Source organism: Phyllobates terribilis, unplaced genomic scaffold (genome assembly GCF_046119375.1).
Source record: "Phyllobates terribilis strain yellow unplaced genomic scaffold, ASM4611937v1 Scaffold_4__5_contigs__length_816908805, whole genome shotgun sequence".
In the NCBI taxonomy this organism is placed as follows: domain Eukaryota; kingdom Metazoa; phylum Chordata; class Amphibia; order Anura; family Dendrobatidae; genus Phyllobates; species Phyllobates terribilis.
This window is the reverse complement of record NW_027362764.1, coordinates 52,924,835-52,948,655: the sequence shown is the minus strand read 5'-3', so window position 1 is coordinate 52,948,655 and position 23,821 is coordinate 52,924,835. Positions and strand designations below refer to the sequence as shown.

General features: G+C 45.8%; 1 protein-coding gene across 1 annotated transcript in view; it reads right to left on the bottom strand.

Annotated features, from left to right (window-relative positions):
* Window positions 1-1,837: 1,837 nt before the first annotated feature.
* Window positions 1,838-23,821, bottom strand: part of LOC141264170 (serum paraoxonase/arylesterase 2-like) — a 35,428-nt gene continuing 13,444 nt past the window's right edge. The window contains exons 5-9 of the mRNA XM_073676480.1: window positions 22,873-22,999; window positions 19,943-20,143; window positions 19,591-19,672; window positions 14,595-14,723; window positions 1,838-2,057 (exon numbers count right to left, since the gene is read on the bottom strand). Coding sequence (XP_073532581.1) covers window positions 1,896-2,057; window positions 14,595-14,723; window positions 19,591-19,672; window positions 19,943-20,143; window positions 22,873-22,999 — 701 coding nt within the window. The 3' untranslated portion in view covers window positions 1,838-1,895. The remainder of the gene's footprint in view (window positions 2,058-14,594; window positions 14,724-19,590; window positions 19,673-19,942; window positions 20,144-22,872; window positions 23,000-23,821) is intronic.

Sequence of the window (23,821 nt, the reverse complement as noted above, 5' to 3'; positions counted from 1 at the left end):
GCTACTGTAGATTAAAGGGGTTGTCCAGGATACTATATTTATGGCCTATCCTTAGGATAAGGGTAATCACTATCAGATCGGTGGGTACCAACCCTGATCAGCTGTTCTCGGTGAAGTGCTCAGCTGCGGAGCAGATCTGCATTGTTCTATCAACCATACAATGGTCACAGCAAAGTTCCCAGCCGCAACCATTATACAGCTGACGGAGTGGTACAGTTCTGCTCCTCAGTGGATCACTTTTGCCTGCCCCCAGTGTAATAGTGGGGAAGGGCGTAGCCTTCCCTTGGCACTGAGATAGTTAAAGGAAGGGTTCCTGAAGTCAGACATCTCTGAACTGTTGGTAGACCAAGCTAAGGGGTTAGCTTTAGTGGTCCAGTCAGTAGAGTAGAGGGGGAACTTAGTGCCCTGATCAAGCCTTGAGTGATATAGAGCTTGTTCCTGGCATAATTCCTTGTGGGCTGCAGTACCTGTAAACAGCCACAAGATGCCACTGTCCTGGGTGCAGATGTCAGGTTGAGTCTGCTAGCAGTGTTACAGACAGTGATGAGTTAATGCTGTGTGATGACAGCTCACTGAGGGTGGGCACATTAGGAAAATCTCTGTTTAGTTTCCAGAATCAGGAAGTGATTCTTCAGTAAGAGATAGGACACAGAACCATACAGGCAGCCTGAATATATATTGGCTGCTAGGGTAGACAGGGGCTCCATACCCTCAGACAGTGGGATCATCAGTGTGAAAGTCTCCCTACGCAAGAGCAAGAGTCCTGTTAGCCGGCCGGAGAAACTCATCAAAAGTAGTGAGGACCCGGGGCACTTCTAGTCTGCAGGAAGCAGAGGAAGATAAATAGGACTCCAGGCTAAGACGTGGGGGAGAGATATCGGATCCAGATCACTGTTGGTATTGAAGAAGAGTCTCTTGGGCCACAGATTAGAGTCACAGAGATGCTTCACAGAAAGAGGGAACCAGGGCTGAAGAAGTTGCCAGCGCCTGTGAGAGAGATAATAACCTGTCGGGCCTTATCCATTATATCTGCCTGTAAATATTGTACATATTCCTCTTCCCCAAGTAAAGTTCAAGTTCTGGTTAAGAACCTCGTGTCCTCTGAATTTATTGCTGCCCTGGTCCCAGAAGAGAAATGCCTGGAGACAGCCGCGATCAGATGCTTTGAAGTAAGTGGAGAGTCCCACATACGTAGCCATACATCAGAGGGAGGACACCAATTGTCTGTAGGGTGCCAGAGCGAGAGGGGGCTACAGCTCGCCCACGACTACCTCGCTGGGGCACCTTACACCAGCACGGAAAACAGCTGATCGTTGCCCAGGGGGCTTTCGGGTGTCACACCTCAACCAATCTGATATTGATGACCTAAGACTAGGCCATCAATATAAAGTTGTGGTCAACACCTTTGAATAAACTACTATATAAAATCCATATATATTGAGTTCCCCCTAGTGATGGCGTCAGGCAAAAAAAAAAACATCAAATCCCACTTGTGCCACTTTTTTACAATTTGTACAACCTTACAGTAGACAACTGTTTTTAGTGGAGCCCCCTATGGTACCCTATGAGACCTACAGCATTAAGTAATCTACGGTTGACTACCTTTGCGAATGGATAATCATAAACATCTCCATGCCACATAAAAGACAAATCAGGTGGTGCCATCCTTCTCTTTGGCTAACGTGAACTTGCCCAAGTAGGGTGGCATGAATCAAAACCATGAGAACTGGGCCCCATTTTTTTTTTTGCCTTGAAAACCATTCTATTATCCAAATTTACACAAACAAAAGATTTTTTTTCTTAGTTTTTTGATAAATGGAGTTTTTATTTCAGTTTACATTCAGTAAAAAATTCACAGCAGTTGCGGCATTTCGTCCTTCACAAGGTAAAGAGCGTTACTCCAGCTGACAGAAGAGGGCTCGATGGTATACTGTGCCCACCAGGAGCTTCCCTTCATATACGGACGCACAGGACGACCCCTGGATCACCGAGCCATTGTTCGCGTACACTTTGGTGATGATGGGATTATCCGAGTGAATATTCTGTACACGGAAGACCTGAAGTGGAGAACAAAAGAACAAAAAATAACTTATTTATTATGATGGTACTGTTTTCTGTTATGGGACACATTAGTTTTGAGGGTACTACATACTGTTATTGGGGCAAATATATATTTTGAGGGTACTATGTACTGTTACGGGGCACATTACTTTTGAGGGTACTATATACTGCTATGGGGGCACATATATATTTTGAGAGTACTATATACTGTTAGGCTGCGTGCCCACTATGCGTTTTTCAAGCGTTTTTGCCGCGGAGTTTCCGCAGCGAAAACGCTTAAAAAATGCTTGGTAATACGTGCCCCATGGTCCCAAATGATAATCCGCATGTGCTGTGCACATGCTGTGGAAATTTTCGCTGCGGATTATCATTGCGCATGTACACATGCGGATATTAAGCGATTCAATGTGCAGATGGTACCCGGGTCTGGAGAAGAGGAGGCTCTCATCCAGACCCGGGTACCATAGTACCTGTAAAAAAAAGAATTTAAAATAAAAAAATAAACATTATACTTACCTTCGGTCGCGTGACCTGTCACATGACTAAATGACGTCGCCGCAGGTCCTTTTAGACCATCGCAAGCCGTACAAGAGACCAGACGCATTGTACAGGAGACCGGGGGACAACGGAAGGTGAGTATATTGTTTATTTTTTACCATTTTTATTCCTTTTTTTAACTATTAACTTGGTCACACTATATAAATCCATGCGGGTTGCATGGATTTATATAGTGTGACCAAATTGTCAAGCACTTTCCAAGTGATGCTAAAATCGCTTGGAAAGCGCTTGACAACCTGCATGCGGAAATGCAAGTGAAGAACGCTTCACATCCGCATGTCCCTGGCAGGAAAAACGCATGTAAAAACCGCACATGTTTTTCCTTCCAGGGAGAAGCGGAGAAAATGTGCAGCATTTCTGCATCGTGGGCACTTAGCCTTACGGGGGCACATTAGTTTTGAGGGTACTATATACTGTTATGGGGCACATATATATTTTCAGAGTACTATATACTGTTATGGGGGCACATATATATTTTCAAGGTACTATATACTGTTATGGGGGCACAAATATGTTTTGAGGGTACTGATTACTGTTATAAGGGCACATATATAATTTGAGAGTACTATATACTGTTATGGGGCACATATATATTTTCAGGGTACTATATACTGTTATGGGGCACATATATATTTTCAGGGTACTATATACTGTTATGGGGGCACATATACATTTTCAAGGTACTATATACTGTTATGAGGCAAATACAAATTTTCAGGGTACTATATACTGTTATGAGGCATGTATGTATTTTCAGGGTACTATATACTGTTATGGGGCACATATATATTCTCAACGTACTATATATTGTTATGGGGGCACATATACTGTGTGCAGAATTATTAGGCAAATGCGTATTTTGATCACATGATGCTTTTTATACATGTTGTCCTACTCCAAGCTGCATAGGCTTAAGAGCCAACTACCAATTAAGTAAATCTGGTGATGTGCATCTCTGTAATGAGGAGGGGTGTTGTCTAATGACATCAACCCCCTATATAAGGTGTGCTTAATTATTAGGCAACTTCCTTTCCTTTGGCAAATGGGTCAGAAGAGAGATTTGATGGGCTCTGAAAAGTCCAAAATTGTGAGATGTCTTGCAGAGGGATGCAGCAGTCTTGAAATTTCCAAACTTTTGAAGCGTGATCACCGAACAACAAGCGTTTCATGGCAAATAGCCAACAGGGTCGCAAGAAGCGTGTTGGCCAAAAAAGGCGCAAAATAACTGCCCATAAATTGAGGAAAATCAAGTGTGAAGCTGCCAAGATGCCATTCGCCACCAGTTTTGCCATATTTCAGAGCTGCAACGTTACTGGAGTATCAAAAAGCACAAGGTGTGCGATACTCAGGGACATGGCCAAGGTAAGGAAGGCTGAAAAACGACCACCTTTGAACAAGAAACATAAGATAAAACGTCAAGAATGGGCCAAGAAATATCTTAAGACTGATTTTTCAAAGGTTTTATGGACTGATGAAATGAGAGTGACTCTTGATGGGCCAGATGGATGGGCCAGAGGCTGGATCAGTAAAGGGCAGAGAGCTCCACTCCGACACAGACGCCAGCAAGGTGGAGGTGGGGTACTGGTATGGGCTGGTATCATCAAAGATGAACTTGTGGGACCTTTTTGGGTTGAGGATGGAGTGAAGCTCAACTCCCAGACCTACTGCCTGTTTCTGGAAGACAACTTCTTCAAGCAGTGGTACAGGAAGAAGTCGGTATCGTTCAAGAAAAACATGATTTTCATGCAGGACAATGCTCCATCACATGTATCCAACTACTCCACAGCGAGGCTGGCTAGTAAAGGTCTAAAAGAAGAAAAAATAATGACATGGCCCCCTTGTTCACCTGATCTGAACCCCATAGAGAACCTGTGGTCCATCATAAAATGTGAGATCTACAGGGAGGGAAAACAGTACACCTCTGGGAACAGTGTCTGGGAGGCTGTGGTGGCTGCTGCACGCAATGTTGATCGAAAACAGATCAAGCAACTGACAGAATCTATGGATGGAAGGCTGTTGAGTGTCATCATAAAGAAAGGTGGCTATATTCATCACTCATTTTTTTGGTTTTTGTTTTTGCATGTCAGAAATGTTTATTTCTAAATTTTGTGCACTGATATTGGTTTACCTGGTGAAAATAAACAAATGAGATGGGATTATATTTGGTTTTTATTAAGTTGCCTAATAATTCTGCACAGTAATAGTTACCTGCACAAACAGATATCCTCCTAAGATAGCCAAATCTAAAAAAAACCCACTCCAACTTCCAAAAATATTAAGCTTGGATATTTATGAGTCTTTTGGGTTGATTGAGAACATAGTTGTTGATCAATAATAAAAATAATCCTCTAAAATACAACTTGCCTAATACTGTAATTCTGCACACAGTGTATATATTTTCAGAGTCCTATACACTGTTATGGGGGCTCATATATGTTCAGGGTACTATATACTATTATGGGGGCACATATATTTTCAGGGTACTATATACTGTGTGAGGTAGCGCTATTGATCATGTTGAGGGGCACTCACTTTACAGGGTCAATTAAAGCACACATGCAACGTTTTCCGGTAATCTAAAGTCCAGCAGTTTATTACACATCATAAACTGCTTATAACATCGTCCATCTCAGTGGCTTGCAGGAATGTTACACATGTAATATCCTAGAGCCTTTTCAGTGGCAGCTATGCCCGCTTGGCTTCAGAAACAGTCCTGAGCAAGGTAACAACATCAATGTCCATATCAAGCACCGTCTTTTACCTTTGCCGGGTCTAGCTGTTTCCATCAGCTCTGTTCTGCCAAAGCTGTGGTTTAAGGCTCACCAGATGTGGCCTCCAGGCCTCGTGCCTTCCAGGGGTAATGGTGTCCCAGGCACAGAGACCAGGTCTCTTGATGCACTGCATTTCAAAAACCATTCGGATATATATATCCCTCTGTGCGCACAGGACCTGTGATGATGTCACAGTCATGTGATCAGTCACCTGAAGGGGAGGTACGTGGTCAGCCAGAACACACCCCTTCAGATATTTTGGCAATGCAGGAAACCGCTGCATTACATATCCTCCCCCTCTTGTTCAAGCCCATGGTATTGAACACATGCTATACACAATCACATTATAACCCACGGTTCACACAGAGTCCATGTACTTGACGTTTGTGCTGCTTAGCCCCTGGAACATTAGTCATCAACATTAGCCCATTCCTTAGGGACCTACCATCTGTCATTATCACTAACTTCGTCAAGTCACATTACCGAGTCATAACCATGTCAGACCTCCCTCGCTCCCAGCGGTCAATTCAGCAGTGCGACTCACTTGCCCTTGTATCTAAGGTCAGGTCCGATTCCGTACTGTCTCGTACTCTATTGGTTTGTTTGTATGGGCCTCTCAGACCTGAGTTACTAGAGGACTCATTACCTCTAAACCCACGCCCACTATCCTCAGGACATCTTGAAAGGTCTTTAACTTCTGCTGTAGCCGTTCTATTATTTGGAGGGCCCTTTCTCTGTCTGGTCTCACAATTTATAGACGGCTGCCACCTTCTGCTGCTCAGGCGACGCTGTCTTTCCTTTCGCAGTCTGGTGAGATTCAACTGTTCTACGTCTCGCAAGTAGGTCACTCGGCACTCCATCAGCATTCGTATATATGCAAGATTTTGTTCCATTCCTACAGCGGAGAATGACACCATGCTGTCTTCATCCGGTATCCAGTCCTGATGATTATGTGGACTGCTTACTTTCATCACGCCAGACTTCTTTACCATCATTTGCATGGCTTGGCCATTTCTCCCAATGAGCTTTCTTACCAGAGCATGAGGCACCCAGATGACTTCTTCCCGCAGACTTTGAGCTTTTCTCATAAGCTCCAGTTATCTAATGGCTTGTTCCGTCTTCAACCGGACAATCCGCTTCGTGTGAACACATCGCCAGTGCATGTCACTTAGGACAGCCACCCTCTTCACTGTGACTTCGGTTGTGGACAGGACCACCAGCTGTTTAGCTTTTGCGGTCAAGTACACCTTACAGGCTCCCACGGCCTTTTTAAACTCTTCATGCACTGACTTTCTGGTGCATTTTTCTCTCAAATCTTCGGGTACATCTATGAGGCACTTGTACCGAGAAGTTTCTGTCTCACAAGTGGTCTCCAAACGATCATCTGGCTCAGGTTTCAGGGACAATTGACTTTCAGATTCTTCACCCTGTATGCTTCCCCTGAGCTGACTCACAGCTAGGAACTGAAGAATTCTCCTCTTGACATTTTCCATCCCATACTGATCTTCTTTTAACACTTCCTCAGCTCTCCTCAGGTCCACCTTCTCATGGTATAAAGGATTAAGTGCAACTTGTTTGCCTTTTTTCTTCTCCAAGGCAGCCTCATTCACTGATTGGTACTTTGCCAGGCAACCTCTGAGCTAGGAAACTTCTTCCTCTAGCTCAGCTACTCGCCTCTCAGCAACCCATCTCTGAAGCTCTTCCTGCTTCTGTGGCACCCTGCTGCGCATTGGTGCCACAGAACCCAGAAGGGTGCATGGATGGACTTCTCCACAAGAGGCCCTCACTACATTCATACACCTCCACCTACCACCTCAGACCAGTAGAGGGAGCCCGTTAGGGACATATATAGGGAAGGTGGAGCTAGGCAGCTCAGTGAGAAGTTAGTTGTTAGCTCAGACAGAAGTGAGTTTCAGTTTAGTGTTCAGAGAGGAACACAGCTCAGAGTGAGCAGAGAGCGTGCCGACCCTCAGAGAGCGGTGAAGACGCAGCACGCCAGCTGCCAAGTAGTGAGGGCCCCGAGTGTGGTCGACGGCGAGGAGAAAAGGAGAGTGGAACTCATGGGGCAGAGGAGCATAGTAAGCTCACCCCGATATATATACCGGACACCGGGTCCACGCCTACATGGACCCCTTTACACCCAGTAGGAACCACCGGAACCCCTGGAGAACTACAGGTCCCAGGTCCACCTAATGCTGATTGTAGTACCAGGGCTAGGAGTCACGGAGGTCCCAGCGTCCAGGGAGAGTGATCTCCAAAGAGAAGGCCCTACCACCAGATCAGCAGGTGCAGAGAGAGACAGTAACCAAGCTAGGCCCAGCTCCAGGCAGGCCAGAAGCTTAGACAATAAAGCAATGGATCAGGAGGCCCTATAACCGCTCACTGGGGAGAGTCCAGAAGTGCGTCCTTCACCTGGAGTACCCTGGACGGTGCCTGCAGCATCATCAGTAAAGGTACTGAAGCTTACCCCCGTGTGAGTGTCCGTCTTTCCTCCGGGACTGTCCTGCCGTCTCTCCCCTGCACCACCATCCAGTACATTCCCCACTCTGCCCTGAGGCCCGCTCCACCTGTGGGGAGCCATTCCATCACAAGCTGTCCCTACCATCTGCCTCAGAGGACTGCTCCGCAGCGGCGGCACCCCTTAGCCGCATTCCACAGGTGGTATCACGGACCGGGCCAGCCACCGTGATATCCCCCGGCAACCAGAGGCCCGGCTGCTGAGTACCCCATGGCCCAGGGGGCGCGTCACTTCAACTGCTCCTTTATCAGTAGAGTTCTCTCAGCCCTCTCTGTCTCCAATGCGCCCACTCGGCTCTCGATAGCCAGTCTCTCAAGCTTCTATTGCTTCAAATGGGCTTGTAGTGTCTCCTTGAGCTCCTTGATCTCGGCTCTTACATCCACCGAATCATCCAAGCTCGCATTATTCGAGGAGGTATTTGCTTCATACCTCCCATCTCCAGTGACAAACTCCTGACCCTGGTCTGTGGCTTCTCCGATAGACTCCTCTATCTTTTTCCGCTCAGCTTCCATCCTGCCGATTCTATCCTTAAGGCACGTCTCTGCCCTCTGGAGATCATCACAGAACATCTTCAGCTCCTTCACCTGAGCTTCCAGTCCTAGGATCGTTCTGCGGAGATCATCATTCTCATCACAGGTGTCCTGCAGAGTGGTCTCAATCACTTGGCGCATATGTGCTCTGCATCAGCCTTATCATCCTCTAGTTTTTTCTTAACCTTGAGGAGATCCTCATAGTCTCTCTTGGTTTGTTGCAGGTCCCTATTGTATTCATCATACTCCTTCTTGGATTCACGCAACCCCCCGGTTGAACTGTTCGCGCAGTTGTTCTAGGTTTGATCGCGTCCAGAAACTTCGTCCTTCAGCGCCCCTTTTAAGGCAGATAGCTCCCTATCCCGCTGGTGTAGACCCTCGTCCAGCCTTTGCTTCTCCTGCATCAGCTGCTTCACCTGCTCCTGAAATCTCTGCACGTCCTTTCTTGTGACCTCTGCTTCCTCCGCATCCACAGTCTTTCTTCACTTGGTTCAGTTCTGACTGTACCAGGGAGAAACGATTTTTTATCTCATTCAGCTCATCTTCAGACTCCTCTTTCTCAAGCTTCATCTGCAAAACCTCCTCTTTGGTTTTGCGGAGGTCCTCTTTATTTTTCTGGAACATTTCCTTCCATTGGTTGATTTCCTCACTGCTTTCCTCCAGTTCTCACTGAAAGTTCCTCACAACCTGGTTTATTTTCTGCCGTTCAGACTCCAGGCTCAGCTGGTCCTGGGACACATTCTCCATGTTTTTCCTTAGTTGCTGCACGTCACTCTGATACTGCAGCCTGACAGGCTCCAGCTCTTGGTCATGATTGGCCACCTCCTCTTTCAGCGCCCCCTTCAGGGCTGTCAGTTCCTCAACCTTCTGTCTCAGTAGATCATCCTGCTTGTACCAAATCTGCAGAACTGCATCCAACTCTTCCTCCTGGTCTTCTTTGTTGTCTGATACTGTACCGGAGGTTGCTACTGGCAACGTCACCTCCTCTTCCATCCAGATCTCCTCTGCTTCTAAAGGAGGATCCACACTCGGAATAAAGGCACACAGCATTTCATTTTCTTTATTTACCCTTTCAGCAAAGGCTACAGGAGCAACTTTTTTGTGGCCCTTGCACCTTCGACGACGAGAGGGGGACTTTCTCACCTCGTTTAACTCCTCCTGACTGAACTCTCTTTCTACTTTCGTAGTGTCACCGTCAGCTGTGGGGTCTGTGTCACTCCCCATGGTGTTGTGGACCAACAAGTCACCTCCTACTTTGATGTCAACCCCTTCTACTGGAGCTACCCAGTTATCAACGGTCGAATTGTCATTTTTAGGCGGTAACAACACACGACCAGTAACCAATTCTGGTTTTGTATGCTCCACCCCCTTTTGAGACTCCGCCCTCTTTTGAACAATCACATCTGTAGGGGTTACTTTAAAAAAAAAAAGCCTGCGATAGTCTTAGGACCCAGTTCACAACATATCTTACTACCTCCCTGGGCACTCTGGGATAGTGCCAGCGCCACAGGAGAACTCAAGGAATGGTCCGCTGTTGCCATTCTGTAACGTGCCAACAGCTCCAGCCTTTCCTGCACCATGTCCTGTTGTCGTTTCCCAAATACCTGCTGCGATTTTAACAGGCACTTTAATCGCTCAATAGCTTCAGTCTCATTTTCTGCTCCCTTCACAGCCATCCTTATCAGCGCCTGCATTTCTTCAGGACACTCTATTTTGCTGAAGAGGGTTTGCAGCCGGTCATCTAACCCTTTCTCCATTGAGGCTGGGGATACTGCTCCATTCATAGCCATCACAGCACACTGTTCACACCAGAAACTTAAGACCGCTCTCCCCGGAAAATTTTTCGTGGCCCCACCGAGCCACATCAAACCAAGTTTGAGTGTGACGACAATTTTCGTAACCCCACCGAGTTACAGTCAGATACTTTAATCTTCGTGACCCCGCCGAGCCACAGCAAACCAGGTTTGAGAGTGACGACAATTTTCATAACCCCGCCGAGTTACAGCCAGATGCTTTAATCTTCGTGGCCCCACCGAGCCACAGCCAGATGCTTGTGTGGCGCCCAGCTGCACTTGGTACCACAGATCCTAGAAGGGTGTATTACCGGATTCCTCCACAAGAGGCCCCCATAAACATTCACACATCTCCACCTTCCACCTCAGACCAGCAGAGGGAGCCCGTTAGGGATATAAATAGGGAAGGTGGAGCTAAGCAGTTCAGTCTGTTGAGAGAGTTCCTGCAGTAGAGAAGCCTGAGCGAGGTCCGCCTGCAGTGAAGCATAGTTCAGACTCAGTTGTAGCTCAGAATAGTAAGCTTAAGGTATGCCATAAGATCGGTGTAGAGCGGCAAGCTGCCGTTAGTGTGAGTAGCCTAGTGAGGGCCCGAGCGTGGCCAAAGGCGAGTGGAAAGTTAGTAGCAGTGGGGGCAGAGGAGCTTACCCAGCTCACCCCGAAACATATACCGGACACCGGGTCCGAGCTTACCGGGATCTCTACGACCCAGTAAGGCATAACCGGAATCCCTGGAGAACTACAGGTCCCAGGTTCACCAGAGAGCTGATACGTAACAGAGCCAGGAGACACATACGCCCCGTAAGCTGGGAGCGTGCACTCCAAGAGAAGGCCCTACCACAACGTCAGCCGGTGCAGGACAGAGATAAAGTTAGGCCTAGCTTCAGGCAGGTCAGAAACTTACTACGTAGAGGCAAGAAACAGGAGGTCCTATACCCGCTCATTGGGGAGGATCCTGATATGCACCCTTCACCCTACAGTGCTCCGGGACGTGCCTGAATTTCCATCAGTAAAAGGTACTGAAGTGACTATCGTGTCTGTCCCTGTTCTTGCTCTAACCCGGCTGGGTCTCGCCTGTACTGCATCCCCCTCTCTGTACGCTGCCCTGAGGCCTAGCTCCACCTGTGGGGAGCTATACAATCGAGCTGCCTTTTCACCGGCCTCAGTGGACTGCTGCAGCGCTGGTGATTCTCACCAGAAACCACAGGTGGCGTCACTAACTTTCATAAACGTAAACAATCCCCTTTTAAAAGCTGACCCCAGGGTACGGGCCCGGGAGCTGACCACCGCGACATCCCCAAGGCCAGGCAAAGGCCCGGGCGCCGAGTCGTCCCCATCCCCCTGGGCTAGTCACTTGCATTCACGTTCGTCGTCCTGGGCCGTTACCCCTTGCAACCAGGCTGCAGTTACCCGCATTCTCTAACCAATTGTGAGGTAGCGCTATTGATCATGTTCAGGGTCAGTTAAAGCACACATGCAACATTTTCCGGTAATATGAAGTCCAGCAGTATATTACACATCATAAACTGCTTATAACATAGTCCATCTCAGTGGCTCGCAGGAATGTCACACACGTAATATCCTAGAGCCTTTCAGTGGCAGCTATGCCCGCTGGGCTTCAGATACAGACTTCAGCAAGGTAAGAACATCAATGTCCATATCAAGCACCGTCTTTTACCTTTGCCGGGTCTAGCTGTTTCCATCAGCTCTGTTCTTCCAAAGCTGTGGTTTAAGGCTCACCAGACGTGGTCTCCAGGCCACGTGCCTTCCAGGGCTAATGGTGTCCCAGACACAGGGATCAGGTCTCTTGACACACAGCTTTTCAAAAACCAACCGGATATATATATATCCCTCTGTGCGTACAGGACCTGTGATGATGCCACAGTCATGTGATCAGTCACCTGAAGGGGAGGTACATGGTCAGCCAGAACACACCCCCTCAGACATTTTGGCAATGCAGCAAGCCGCTGCATTACAACTGTTTTGGGGGAACATATATTTTCAGGGTACTATATACTGTTATGGAGGAACATATATTTTCAGGGTACTATATACTATTATGGGGGCACAAATATATTTTCAGGGTACTATATACTGTTATGGGGCACATATATATTTTCAGGGTACTATATACTGTTATGGGGCACATATATATTTTCAGGGTACTATATACTGTTATGGGGCACATATATATTTTCAGGGTACTATATACTGTTATAGGGGCACATATATATTTTCAGCGTACTATATATTGTTAAGGGGCACATATATATTTTCAGGGTACTATATACTGTTTTGGGGCACATATATATTTTCAGGGTACTATATATTGTTATGGGGTACATATATATTTTCAGGGTACTATATACAGTTATGAGGCACATACATATTTTCAGGGTACTATATACTGTTATGAGGCACATATGTGACGCCCAGCTGCGCTTGGTATCACAGATCCTAGAAGTGTGCATTGATGGATTCCTCCACATGAGGCCCCCATAACCATTCACACATCTCCACCTTCCACCTCAGACCAGCAGAGGGAGCCTGTTAGGGATAGATAAATAGGGAAGGTGGAGCCAGGCAGCAGTTAGTCTATTCTGGTTTAGCAGTGAGTCCAGTACAGTCTGAGAAGAGTTACCTCAGAGGACAAAAGCCTGTTCCAGCTCCTGCAATTGCTATCCTGCAGTGGAGCTTATCCAAACCAAGACTCAGTTGTAGCTCAGAGTAGTGAGCTTTATTTGTGCCGGCGCCATAAGATCGGTGAAGTGCGGCAAGCTGCCGTTAGTGTGTATAGCCTAGTGAGGGCCCGAGTAGGCCGAAGGCGAGTGGAGAGTAGTACACAGGGGGCAGAGGAGCTTAACTGGCTCACCCCGAAGCAGTAACCGGACACCGGGTCCGAAGCTTACCGGGATCTCTATGACCCTATAAGACATAACCGGAATCGCTGGGACTACAGGTCCCAGGATCGCTAAAGAGCTGATACGTAACAGAGCCAGGAGACACATAGGCCCCATAGGCCGAGAGCGTGTATTCCAAGGAAAGGCCCTACCACAAGGTCAGCCAGCGCAGGACAGAGACAAAGTTAGGCCTAGCTCCAGGCAGGTCAGAAACTTACTATGCAGAAGCAAGAAACAGGCCGAAAACCCGCTCATTGGGGAGGATCCTGACATGCACCCTTCACCCTACAGTGCTCCGGGACGTGCCTGAATTTCCATAAGTAAAAGGTACTGAAGTGACTATCGTGTCTGTCCCTGTTCTTGCTCGGACCCGGCTGGGTCTCGTCTGTCCTGCATTCTCCTTCATACACTGCCCTGAGGCCTAGCTCCACCTGTGGGGAGCTATACCATCGAGCTGCCTTACCACCAGCCTCAGTGGACTGCGCAGCGCTGGTGATTCTCACCAGAAGCCACAGGTGGCGTCACGAACCTTTATAAAATTAACAAATATCCACGCTTTTAAAGAGTGTCCCAGGGTACAGGCCCGGGAGCCGACCACCGCGATATCCCTAAAGGCAAAGGCCCGGGTACCGAGTCACCCCCATCCCCTGGGCTAGTCACATATATATTTTCAGCGTACTATATACTGTTATGGGGCACATATATATTTTCAGGGTACTATATACTGTTATGGGGGCACATATATATTTTCAGGGTACTATATGCTGTTATGGGGCACATATATATTTTCAGCGTACTATATATTGTTATGGGGGCACATATATATTTTTACAGTCCTATATACTGTTATGGGGCTCATATATATTTTCAGGGTACTATATACTGTTATGGGGCACATATATATTTTCAGCGTACTATATACTGTTATGGGGGCACATATATATTCAGGGTACTATATACTCTTATGGGGGCACATATATATTTTCAGGGTACTGTTTACTGTTATGCTTTTGCTATTACTTTGCACTCAGACTGTGGTACCTGAACCCCATAGGGAACATCCTGTGAAAGATTTATCAAAACTGTCTGTCTGCGTTGCCCATAGTAACCAATCACCATGCAGCATTTATTTCTGAAGGTTTTGGAAAAATTAAAGCTGTACTCTGGTTGCTATGGGCAACAAAGACCGTATGTAGGGGGTACTTGTTCTGCTTTTATACTGTGCCTTTAATACGAATATGACCATCGTCGTGGGGTGCACTTTAATGTAACTTATTTCAGTGGGGGAGCTAATCTAACCTATAGCCGGGGCCTTTGCTTCCGGCTCATCTGCTTCCCACCAGCAATGATTGTGCTGCCCCTTCCTTGGCATATTTGTAGGCCGTGGACAATTATGTCGCTTAGCAACTGCCTGACTTCCCCTCGGGGTGACCACCAATGAAGGACTTGTAGATGTCATCACTGACCTCCGAGCCGGGGAGGTCTTCTGAGTTGTATATAAAGAGCTTGTACGCGTTTGGATGAGCTCCTATCCATATATCCCCAGTGACGGGATCCACCGACAGGTTATCCACAAGTGTATCCAGATCTACCTCCTTGTATACAAAAAAAAGAAAGAAAAATAATAAAAAAAATGTGAAGTTTAATGTGAAGACAGATGGATAGATATGAACAGACATAAAGTTATAGTTTCTTTTTATCAATTAACAAATGACAAAGAAGATGAACAAAAGAGAACTCTTAGGCCTCGTTCATTTTTGTGGATCGTGTAGGCCTCCCAAAATCACGCTGACGTGTCCAATATTGATCCAAGTGCCAGATAAAAATCAGCAACGCAAGTCAATGGCTCCGTGTGAAAAAAATGGAGCATTAGATAGGATAAGGTGAAGCTTTATTTTTTTTACGTACAACAAAAACTGGAGAAACTTGGACCAAACTCTGACTGAAATCACTGCTGAAATTCAGTCAGTTTTTCTCACACGTGAAAAGAATTGACGTCTGAATGAGGCCTAAGTCCCATCAATTGGTGACCGCTCTTTGCCTCCATCAGTTCTTCTAGGTAATTGTACTCAGTCAGGAGGTTTTGTAGGATTATAGTCGGGTGTATGAATAATCAATTCTACCAAAAAGGTGATAATGATTATTATTTCCATATGTAGGTTGTTATACAGTTATTAAACTGAAACAGAAACAACTGCATAGGAAGCTTTATCTGGGTGAGGAACAGACAAATTTTGCTATTTTAAGGTCAAAAGTAGAATAAATGCAGAATAAATTTGGAGCCAATCAGATGTCTCCCTCGTGGTATTACATGATGGATAAGTATCTGCCTGGATTTCTCAACTATGAAGATCACCAACTCTATTTACTGAAATCCAACTACAAACTTGCAGAACCCTCCACCGATCTCCACTGTTCCTGCAGACCCTCATCATGACATTCCCCAGCCGTGCGGTGACAAACTCCCTTTTATTTCAACCAAATATTTCACATTTTGACTCGTCAGTCCACAGAACCTGCTGTCATTTATCTGCACCCCAATTCCTATGTTTTCATATACAGTTTAGTCACTTGTTTCCATGTAGAAGGTCTGGATTTTTTGGCCACAATTCTTCCATGAAGACCACTTCTGACCAGACTTCTGCGAACAGTAGATGGGTGCAGCTTGGTCCCACTGGTTCCGTCAGTTCTAAGTTGATGGCACTGCTGGACATCTTCAGATTTCAAAGGGAAGTAACATGATGTGTTTTTCATCTACTGCACTAAGTTTCCTTGGCCGATCACTGGGTCTACAGTCCTCAACTTTGTCCATTTCTTGCTGCTTCTTCAAAAGAGCTTGAACAGCACATGATGAAACTCCAGTCTGCTTTGAAATCTTTGCCTGGGAGAGACCTTGCTGATGCAGTCTAACTACATTGTGTCTTGTTGCCGTGCTCAGTCTTTCTATGATGTATAACTTGTGATATGAAACTTCCAAAACCTCTCCTTTGTAGCAGAGTTTGGCTGTTCCTCGCCCAGATTAAAGAGATTGTCCAGCACTATCTTATTTATTTTTACTATAAGCGTAAAAACTAACAGGCAGGTAGTTGCTAATAGAGGCAACTACCTGCCTGCTCTACCTGGTGCCTGCACAGAGTAGTCATTGACGGCTCCTGCAGGCGATTTGGCTGCTCCACGTCAACAGAGCAGCTCTTCTTCTTCCGGACTGCTCTGTCGATGAGACTTGACTGCAGACATCATGCTGATTGACAGCCCGCAGTTAGGTAGCGGGGAACCAGTTGTCAATCAGCATGAAATCACCAGTAATACCCCGTCAACAGAGCAGAGCGGAGGAGAGGCCGCTGCTCTGTCAACATGACGTCAGCGGAAGTCACTGGAGTGGTATGTGAACGTTCTGTGCCAGCAGAGATCGGCGCCATGTACAACAGGTAGGTAGCAATACCTGCCTGCTAGTACTTAATAAAAAAAAGATAATAGATAGATAATAGATAGATAATATATAGATATATAATAGATAGATGATAGGATAGATAGATGATAGAAGATAGATAATAGATAGATACAGTTGTGCTCAAAAGTTTACATACCCCGGCAGAATTTTCCCTTAGCCTTGTTTCAGAGAATATGAATGATAACAAAAAACCTTTTTCTCCGCTCATGGTTATTGGCTGAGTGAAGCAATTTATTGTCAAACTACTGTGTTTTCTCTTTTTAAATCTTAATGACAACCAAAAACATCCAAATGACCCTGATCAAAAGTTCACATACCCCGGTTCTTAATACTGTGTATTGCCTCCTCTAACATCAATGACAGCTTGAAGTCTTTTGTGATAGTTGTGGAGGTTCTTTAATTTCTCAGATGGTAAAGCTGCCCATTCTTCTTGGCAAAAAGCCTCCAGCTCCTGTAAATTCCTGGGCTGTCCAGCATGAACTGCGCGCTTGAGATCTCCTCAGAGTGGCTCAATGATATTGAGGTCAGGAGACTGAGATGGCCACTCCAGAACCTTAACTTTGTTCTGCTGTAGCCAATGACAGGCCGACTAGGCCTTGTGTTTTAGATCGCTGTCATGTTGGAACGTCCAAGTACGTCCCATGCGCAGCTTCCGGGCTGATGAGTGCAAATTTGCCTCCAGTATTTGCTGATAACCTGCTGCATTCATCTTTCCTCCAAATTTTACCAAGTTTCCTGTGCCTTTCTAGCTCACACATCCCCAAAACATCAGCGATCCACTTCCGTGCTTTACTGTAGGAATGGTGTTCCTTTCATCATGGGCCTTGTTGACCTCTCTCCAAATGTAACGTTTATGGTTGTGGCCAAAAAGTTAAATTTTGGTCTCATTACTCCAAATTACCTTGTTTCAGAAGTTTTGAGGCTTGTCTCTGTGCTGTTTGATGTATTGTAGGCAAGATACCTTGTGGCATTTGCGCAGTAATGGCTTTCTTCTGGCGACTCGACCATGCAGCGCATTTTTCTTCAAGTGCCTCCTTATTGTGCATCTTGAAACAGCCACACCGCTAGTTTTCAGAGAGTCCTGAATTTCAGCTGATGTTATTTGTGGGTTTTATTTTGCATCCCGAACAATTTTCCTGGCAGTTGTGGCCGAAATTTTTGTTGATCTACTTGACCATGGTTTGGTTTTTACAGAGCCCCTGATTTTCCATTTGTTATTCACAGTTTGAACGCTGCTGACTGGCATTATCAATTCCTTGGATATTTTTTTGTATCCCTTTCCTGTGTTATACAGTTCAACTACCTTTTCCCGTAGATCCGTTGACAATTCTTTTGCTTTCCCCATGACTCAAAATCCAGAAACGTCAGTGGCTGGATGAAAGATGCAAGAGTCTGTCTGGATCCCAGAAACTCTCAGCTTTTATGTACAGTCACTAATTACAAGCAAACAGGTCAAAGGTGAGGATGTTGTGGCACCCTGCTGTACACAGGTACCACAGGACCCAAAAGGGTGCATGGACGGACTTCTCTACAAGAGGCCCTCACTACATGCAGACACCTCCACCCTTCCACCTCATATCACCAGAGAGAGCCCAGATAGGGATATATATATGGAGGGTAGAGCCAGGCAGTCAGTTAGTTGTTCAAGGAGTGTGCTGCCACTGAGAGCAGTGAAGAAGCAGCACGTCTGCTGCTGTGTTTTGAGGGCCCCGAGTGTGGCCGGAGGCAAAGAGGAGAGGAGAGAGGAGTTGAGGGGGCAGGGGAGCATCATAGGCTCACCCCAAGACACAAACCGGACACCGGGTCCGCGCCTACAGGGTCCTTTATACCCAGTAGGGATCACCGGCATACCAGGAGGACTACAAGTCCCTGGTCGACCTGAAGCTAAACCCTTGACAGGACTAGGAACCACGAAGGCCCCGGCGTCCAGGAATAGTGGTTGCCAGAAAAAGGTCCTACTACCAAGCGACAGGTGAAGGAACAGCACGACACAGAAGCTAGGCCCAGTTGCAGGCTGGCCAGGAGCTTAGAGAGAGGGAGACACGGACCAGGAGGCCTTATACGCGCTCACTGGGGAGAAGTCCTGCAGTGCACCCTACCTACCGAGTACCCTGGACCGTACCTGACAACCGCACCAGTAAAGGTACTGAAGTGAATCCCCTGTCTCTGTCAGTTACTCCTGCTGCGCCATCTCTCCTGCACTACAAGCCCCAGCATCACCACCATTTGCACCTACCCTGCCCCGGGGGCCCGCTCCACCTGTGGGGAGCAGAAACATCCCATCTGCCATCCCATCACCCCCCCGAAGGTCTGCAGCAGCGCTGGTAACCATTACTGGAAACCACAGGTGGCGTCACGAGACAAATTGTACACTAAAACCCCTTTTTAAAGAGAGACCCAGAGTACGGGCCCGGGAGCCGACTGCCGTGACCTCCTAAACAAGGTAAAAGGCCCGGGTATCGAGTCCCCTATATTCCCCCTGGGTGACCCAATGTTACCTTTAGTAGCCATTCAAACCCATTTGTGTCAAATTCTGTGTATGTTATCAGGCCAAAATCACCAGGGTATGTGAACTTTTGATCAGGGTCATTTGGGTGTTTTTGGTTGTCATTAACATTTAAGAAACACAGTAGTTTGACAATAAACGGCTTCACCCAACCAATAACCATGAGCAGAGAAAAAGTTTTTTTGTTATCATTCATATTCTCTGAAACAAGGCCAAGAAAGGGAAAATTCTGCCGGGTATGTAAACTTTGAGCACAACTGTAGATAGATAGATAGAGAGAGAGATAATAGATAGAGAGAGAGATAATAGATAGACGATAGATAGATAGAGGGATAGATAGATAGATAGATAGAGGGATAGATAATAGATAGAGAGATAGATAGTAGTAAGATAATATATATAGATAGATGATATATAGATAATAGACATGAAGATAAACATGAAATAGATATGATATATATGGATTATAAATATCTATATACAACAGACAGATCTATAGTTTTACCTTTATTGGGGTGAGGGTCCAATCTTTATTTTTCTTGTAGACATTAATGGTGTGAGCTGTCACATCGGCAACATAGAGAAATCTAGAACAAGACACAAATGTCACAGTAAAACAGTACGGCATTTACTTAACTGCTTTCACTGTTACGCAAATAAAAACCCAAATTATGAAATAATTAAAAAAAATCCTAATACACATCATAGCCGTTGCCAACAGACGGGTTAGACAAAACCGTTTTGCCGTGTAATTGCCGGAGAAGGAGAACCACATGACATATTTTGAGAGTAACGTTAGTTTTGCTGGACTTTACTTTTTGGGTGCCGCTCTTATAACAGTGAAGGAGATCACTTACTTTTTGTCATTAGACATGGCGATTCCATTGCCGCTATAGAATCCTGTGACCACTTTTCTGACGCCCCCGGGGCTGTAGTACACGACGCCGGTCCATCGTAATCCAATCACAAGTTCCACAGTTTTCATGGAGATGCTGTCAAAGTAGTAATCGGTGGTGGCGTAGAAGCTCTCTGGCCCAACGGCAACGATATCATTAACACTAAAGAAAGAAAAAAAGTAAAAAACAGTTACAGGGGATGGTCAGGATGTTTTTCCAGGAACAGCACCACTCTCAATGAATGGCCATGTCTGGTATTGCTTGCTGTGTTCCACTGATTTGAATGAAGAAGAGCTGCAATACCAGACACAGCCTATGTATAAGAGTGCGCTGTTTTGGAAATGAGAAATTTTTTTTTGTGTTAATCCTGAATATCTCCTTTAACAGCTATAATATGGAAGTGCAGATGTCAAGTATGTGGTCTGTGTTTATTTAGGGGTCTATACTTGCGTCAAACTTGTGGTCTAGAGTCTGTGTTTATTTGGGGGTCTGGTCTGGGGTCTATGTTTATTTAGTGGTCTGGTCTGGGTTCTGTACTTGCTTCAAACTTGCGGTCTGGGTTCTCTATTTATTTAGGGGTCTGGTCTGGGTTCTGTACTTGCATCAAATTTGTGGTCTGGGGTCGGTGTTTATTTTGGGGTCTGGTTTGGGTTCTGTACTTGCATAAAACTTGTGGTCTGGGGTCTGTGTTTATTTAGAGGTCTGGTCTGGGGTCTATACTTGTGTCAAACTTGTGGTCTGGGGTCTGTGTTTATTTAAGGGTCTGGTCTCTGTGTTTATTTAAGGGTCTGGTCTGAGGTCTGTACTTGTGTCAAACTTGTGGTCTGGGTTCTACATTTATTTAGGGGCCTGGTCTAGGGTCTGTACTTTTTTAGTAGATCTGTTATTGGGTCTGTATTTATTTAGGGGTTATAGTCTGTAGTTTTTTTTATTTTAGGGTTCTGTATTAATTTAAGGTGTTTATATTTATCTAGGGTTCTGGTCTGGGGGCTGCATTAATTTAGAGGATCTAGGTATCTTTCTTTATAGGGGTCCTGCTTCTGAATTTATTTAAATGCTTTCGTATGGGGTATATATACACTGCTCAAAAAATAAAGGGAACACTTAAACAACAGAATATAACTCCAAGTAAATCAAACTTCTGTGAAATCAAACTGTCCACTTAGGAAGCAACACTGATTGACAATCAATTTCATATGCTGTTGTGCAAATGGAATAGACAATAGATGGAAATTATTGGCAATTATCAAGACACACTAAATAAAGGAGTGGTTCTGCAGGTGGGGACCACAGACCACATCTCAGTACCAATGCTTTCTGGCTGATCTTTTGGTCACTTTTGAATGTTGGTTGTGCTTTCACACTCATGGTAGCATGAGACGGACTCTACAACCCACAGAAGTTGCTCAGGTAGTGCAGCTCATCCAGGATGGCACATCAATGCGAGCTGTGGCAAGAAGGTTTGTTGTGTCTGTCATTGTAGTGTCCAGAGGCTGGAGGCGCTACCAGGTGACAGGCCAGTACGCCAGGAGACGTGGAGGGGGCCGTAGGAGGGCAACAACCCAGCAGCAGGACCGCTACCTCCGCCTTTGTGCAAGGAGGAACAGGAGGAGCACTGCCAGAGCCCTGCAAAATGACCTCCAGCAGGCCACAAATGTGCATGTGTCTGCACAAACGGTTAGAAACCGACTCCATGAGGGTGGTATGAGGGTCCGACAACATCCTTCAGCATGACCGGTTCGGCAGTGGGTCAGTAATGTTGTGGGGTGGCATTTCTTGGGAGGGCCGCACAGCCCTCCATGTACTCGCTAGAGGTAGCCTGACTGCCATTAGGTACCGAGATGAGATCCTCAGATCCCTTGTGAGACCATATGCTGGTGCGGTCGGCCCTGGGTTCCTCCTAATGCAGGACAATGCCAGACCTCATGTGGCTGGAGTGTGTCAGCAGTTCCTGTAAGATGAAGGCATCGAAGCCATGGACTGGCCGCCCGTTCTCCAGACCTGAATCCGATTGAGGACATCTGGGACATCATGTCTCCCTCCATCCACCAACGTCACGTTGCACCACAGACTGTCCAGGAATTGGCTTATGCTTTAGTCCAGGTCTGGGAGGATATCCCACAGGAGACCATCCGCAACCTCATCAGGAGCATGCCCAGGCATTGTAGGGAGGTCATACAGGCACGTGGAGGCCACACACAATACTCAGCCTCATTTTGACTTGTTTTAAAGGACATTACATCAAAGTTGGATCAGCCTGTAGTGTGTTTTTCCACTTTAATTTTGGGGGTGACTCCAAATCCAGGCCTCCATTGATTAATAAATGTGATTTCCATTGATGATTTTTCTGTGATTTTGTTGTCAGCACATTCAACTTTGTACAGAACAAAGTATTCAATGAGAATATTTCATTCATTCAGATCTAGGATGTGTTATTTGAGTGTTCCCTTTATTTTTTTGAGCAGTGTATATAAACGGGGGATTCCTCCACTGTGGGGTTCATGCATGGCGCTACACTATGCCTAAGTTGGGCATGGTATTCCGTAACCACACTTTGTATTTGTAACATCATGCCTTATTTTGTGATCATTCACTATTTGTCCCTTTGTGGTTTGATGTTTCACAAATGTTTGAGGAGTCTGGTCTGTATTTATTTAGGGGTCTGGTTTGGGGTCTGTGTTTAGGCATCTGTTCTGGGATCTGTTTTTATTTTAGGGCTCTGGTTTGGTGTCTGTATACATTTTGGCTGTGTATAAGGAGGTCACATGCATTACTTGTGATCCAATGTTGTAGGTTCGTGGGAGTGATTGGAATAAAGGGACGGGACAACATTTTTATGGCGCTTCATGCGCCACTTTTTGAAATCTCCTGGGTTTCAGCTGTTTCTGTACCTGTTGAGAAGTTCATGTCTCACTGATTTCAGATGGATAAGAGAATTTTCTTCCTGTACGAATCTAAATATCTCAATAACGGACTTTAATTGAGGATGATTCACCACGAAGAGATAGACCGAGCCATCTGGAAGAAGGACGACAGAGAGAAATTACGATAAAACAGCGGGGGCTGTTGACAATAATTCATACTGGTGATGTATCTCTATGGCTTCGTTGGATGTCCAAGTTTTAGGGTTGAAATTCTTTCTGTGGCCACTAGGGGGATATAAAGTCATTATTCACATCGAATTGTTGTGAGCTCCCCCTAGTGGTGGCTGCAGGTACACAGAATATTATTATTTATATGAAACTGTTCACATTATGTGTGCATTCTACTCTGAGGGTGGAGAAGATTAATATATATACTGTACTTTTATAGAGAAATGATTCAGTATAACTGACATTTTTTAATTTCTATCCTTGCTAAGGAGTCCAGTGGGCGGTCCTATTCAGTCGTTGCCTGTGAAACACGTTACATGCACCCCCTTGAAACTGGATCCCAATTATCGAGATGCGTTAACTTTTTAGATGTTTTTTGGATAGACCCAGCCCAAATCACTAAACGGTCCAACATCTACGAATATATGTTTATATACTGAACTTTGACATCGATGTGGACGATGATTTGACTCCGAAAATAAGTTTACATGACAAAACCTGATGGAAATCAGAAGCAGACACTAAGATAAAAATCGCTCTGATGAAAGATCTCCTACCGTTTTGGGTCTACAGCTCCTAAGCAGACCAATGTTTCTCCATGGCGACAGACTACAAACACTGTGTAGTCTGATCCTTCAGATGTATCTGCCCCATCGTCTTCTGACCGCAGCCTTGCAAGACAATAGGGCAGAGGGAATGTAGTCCACACAATGTGTGATTGTTGTATCCATGCGGATACATTGGTCTG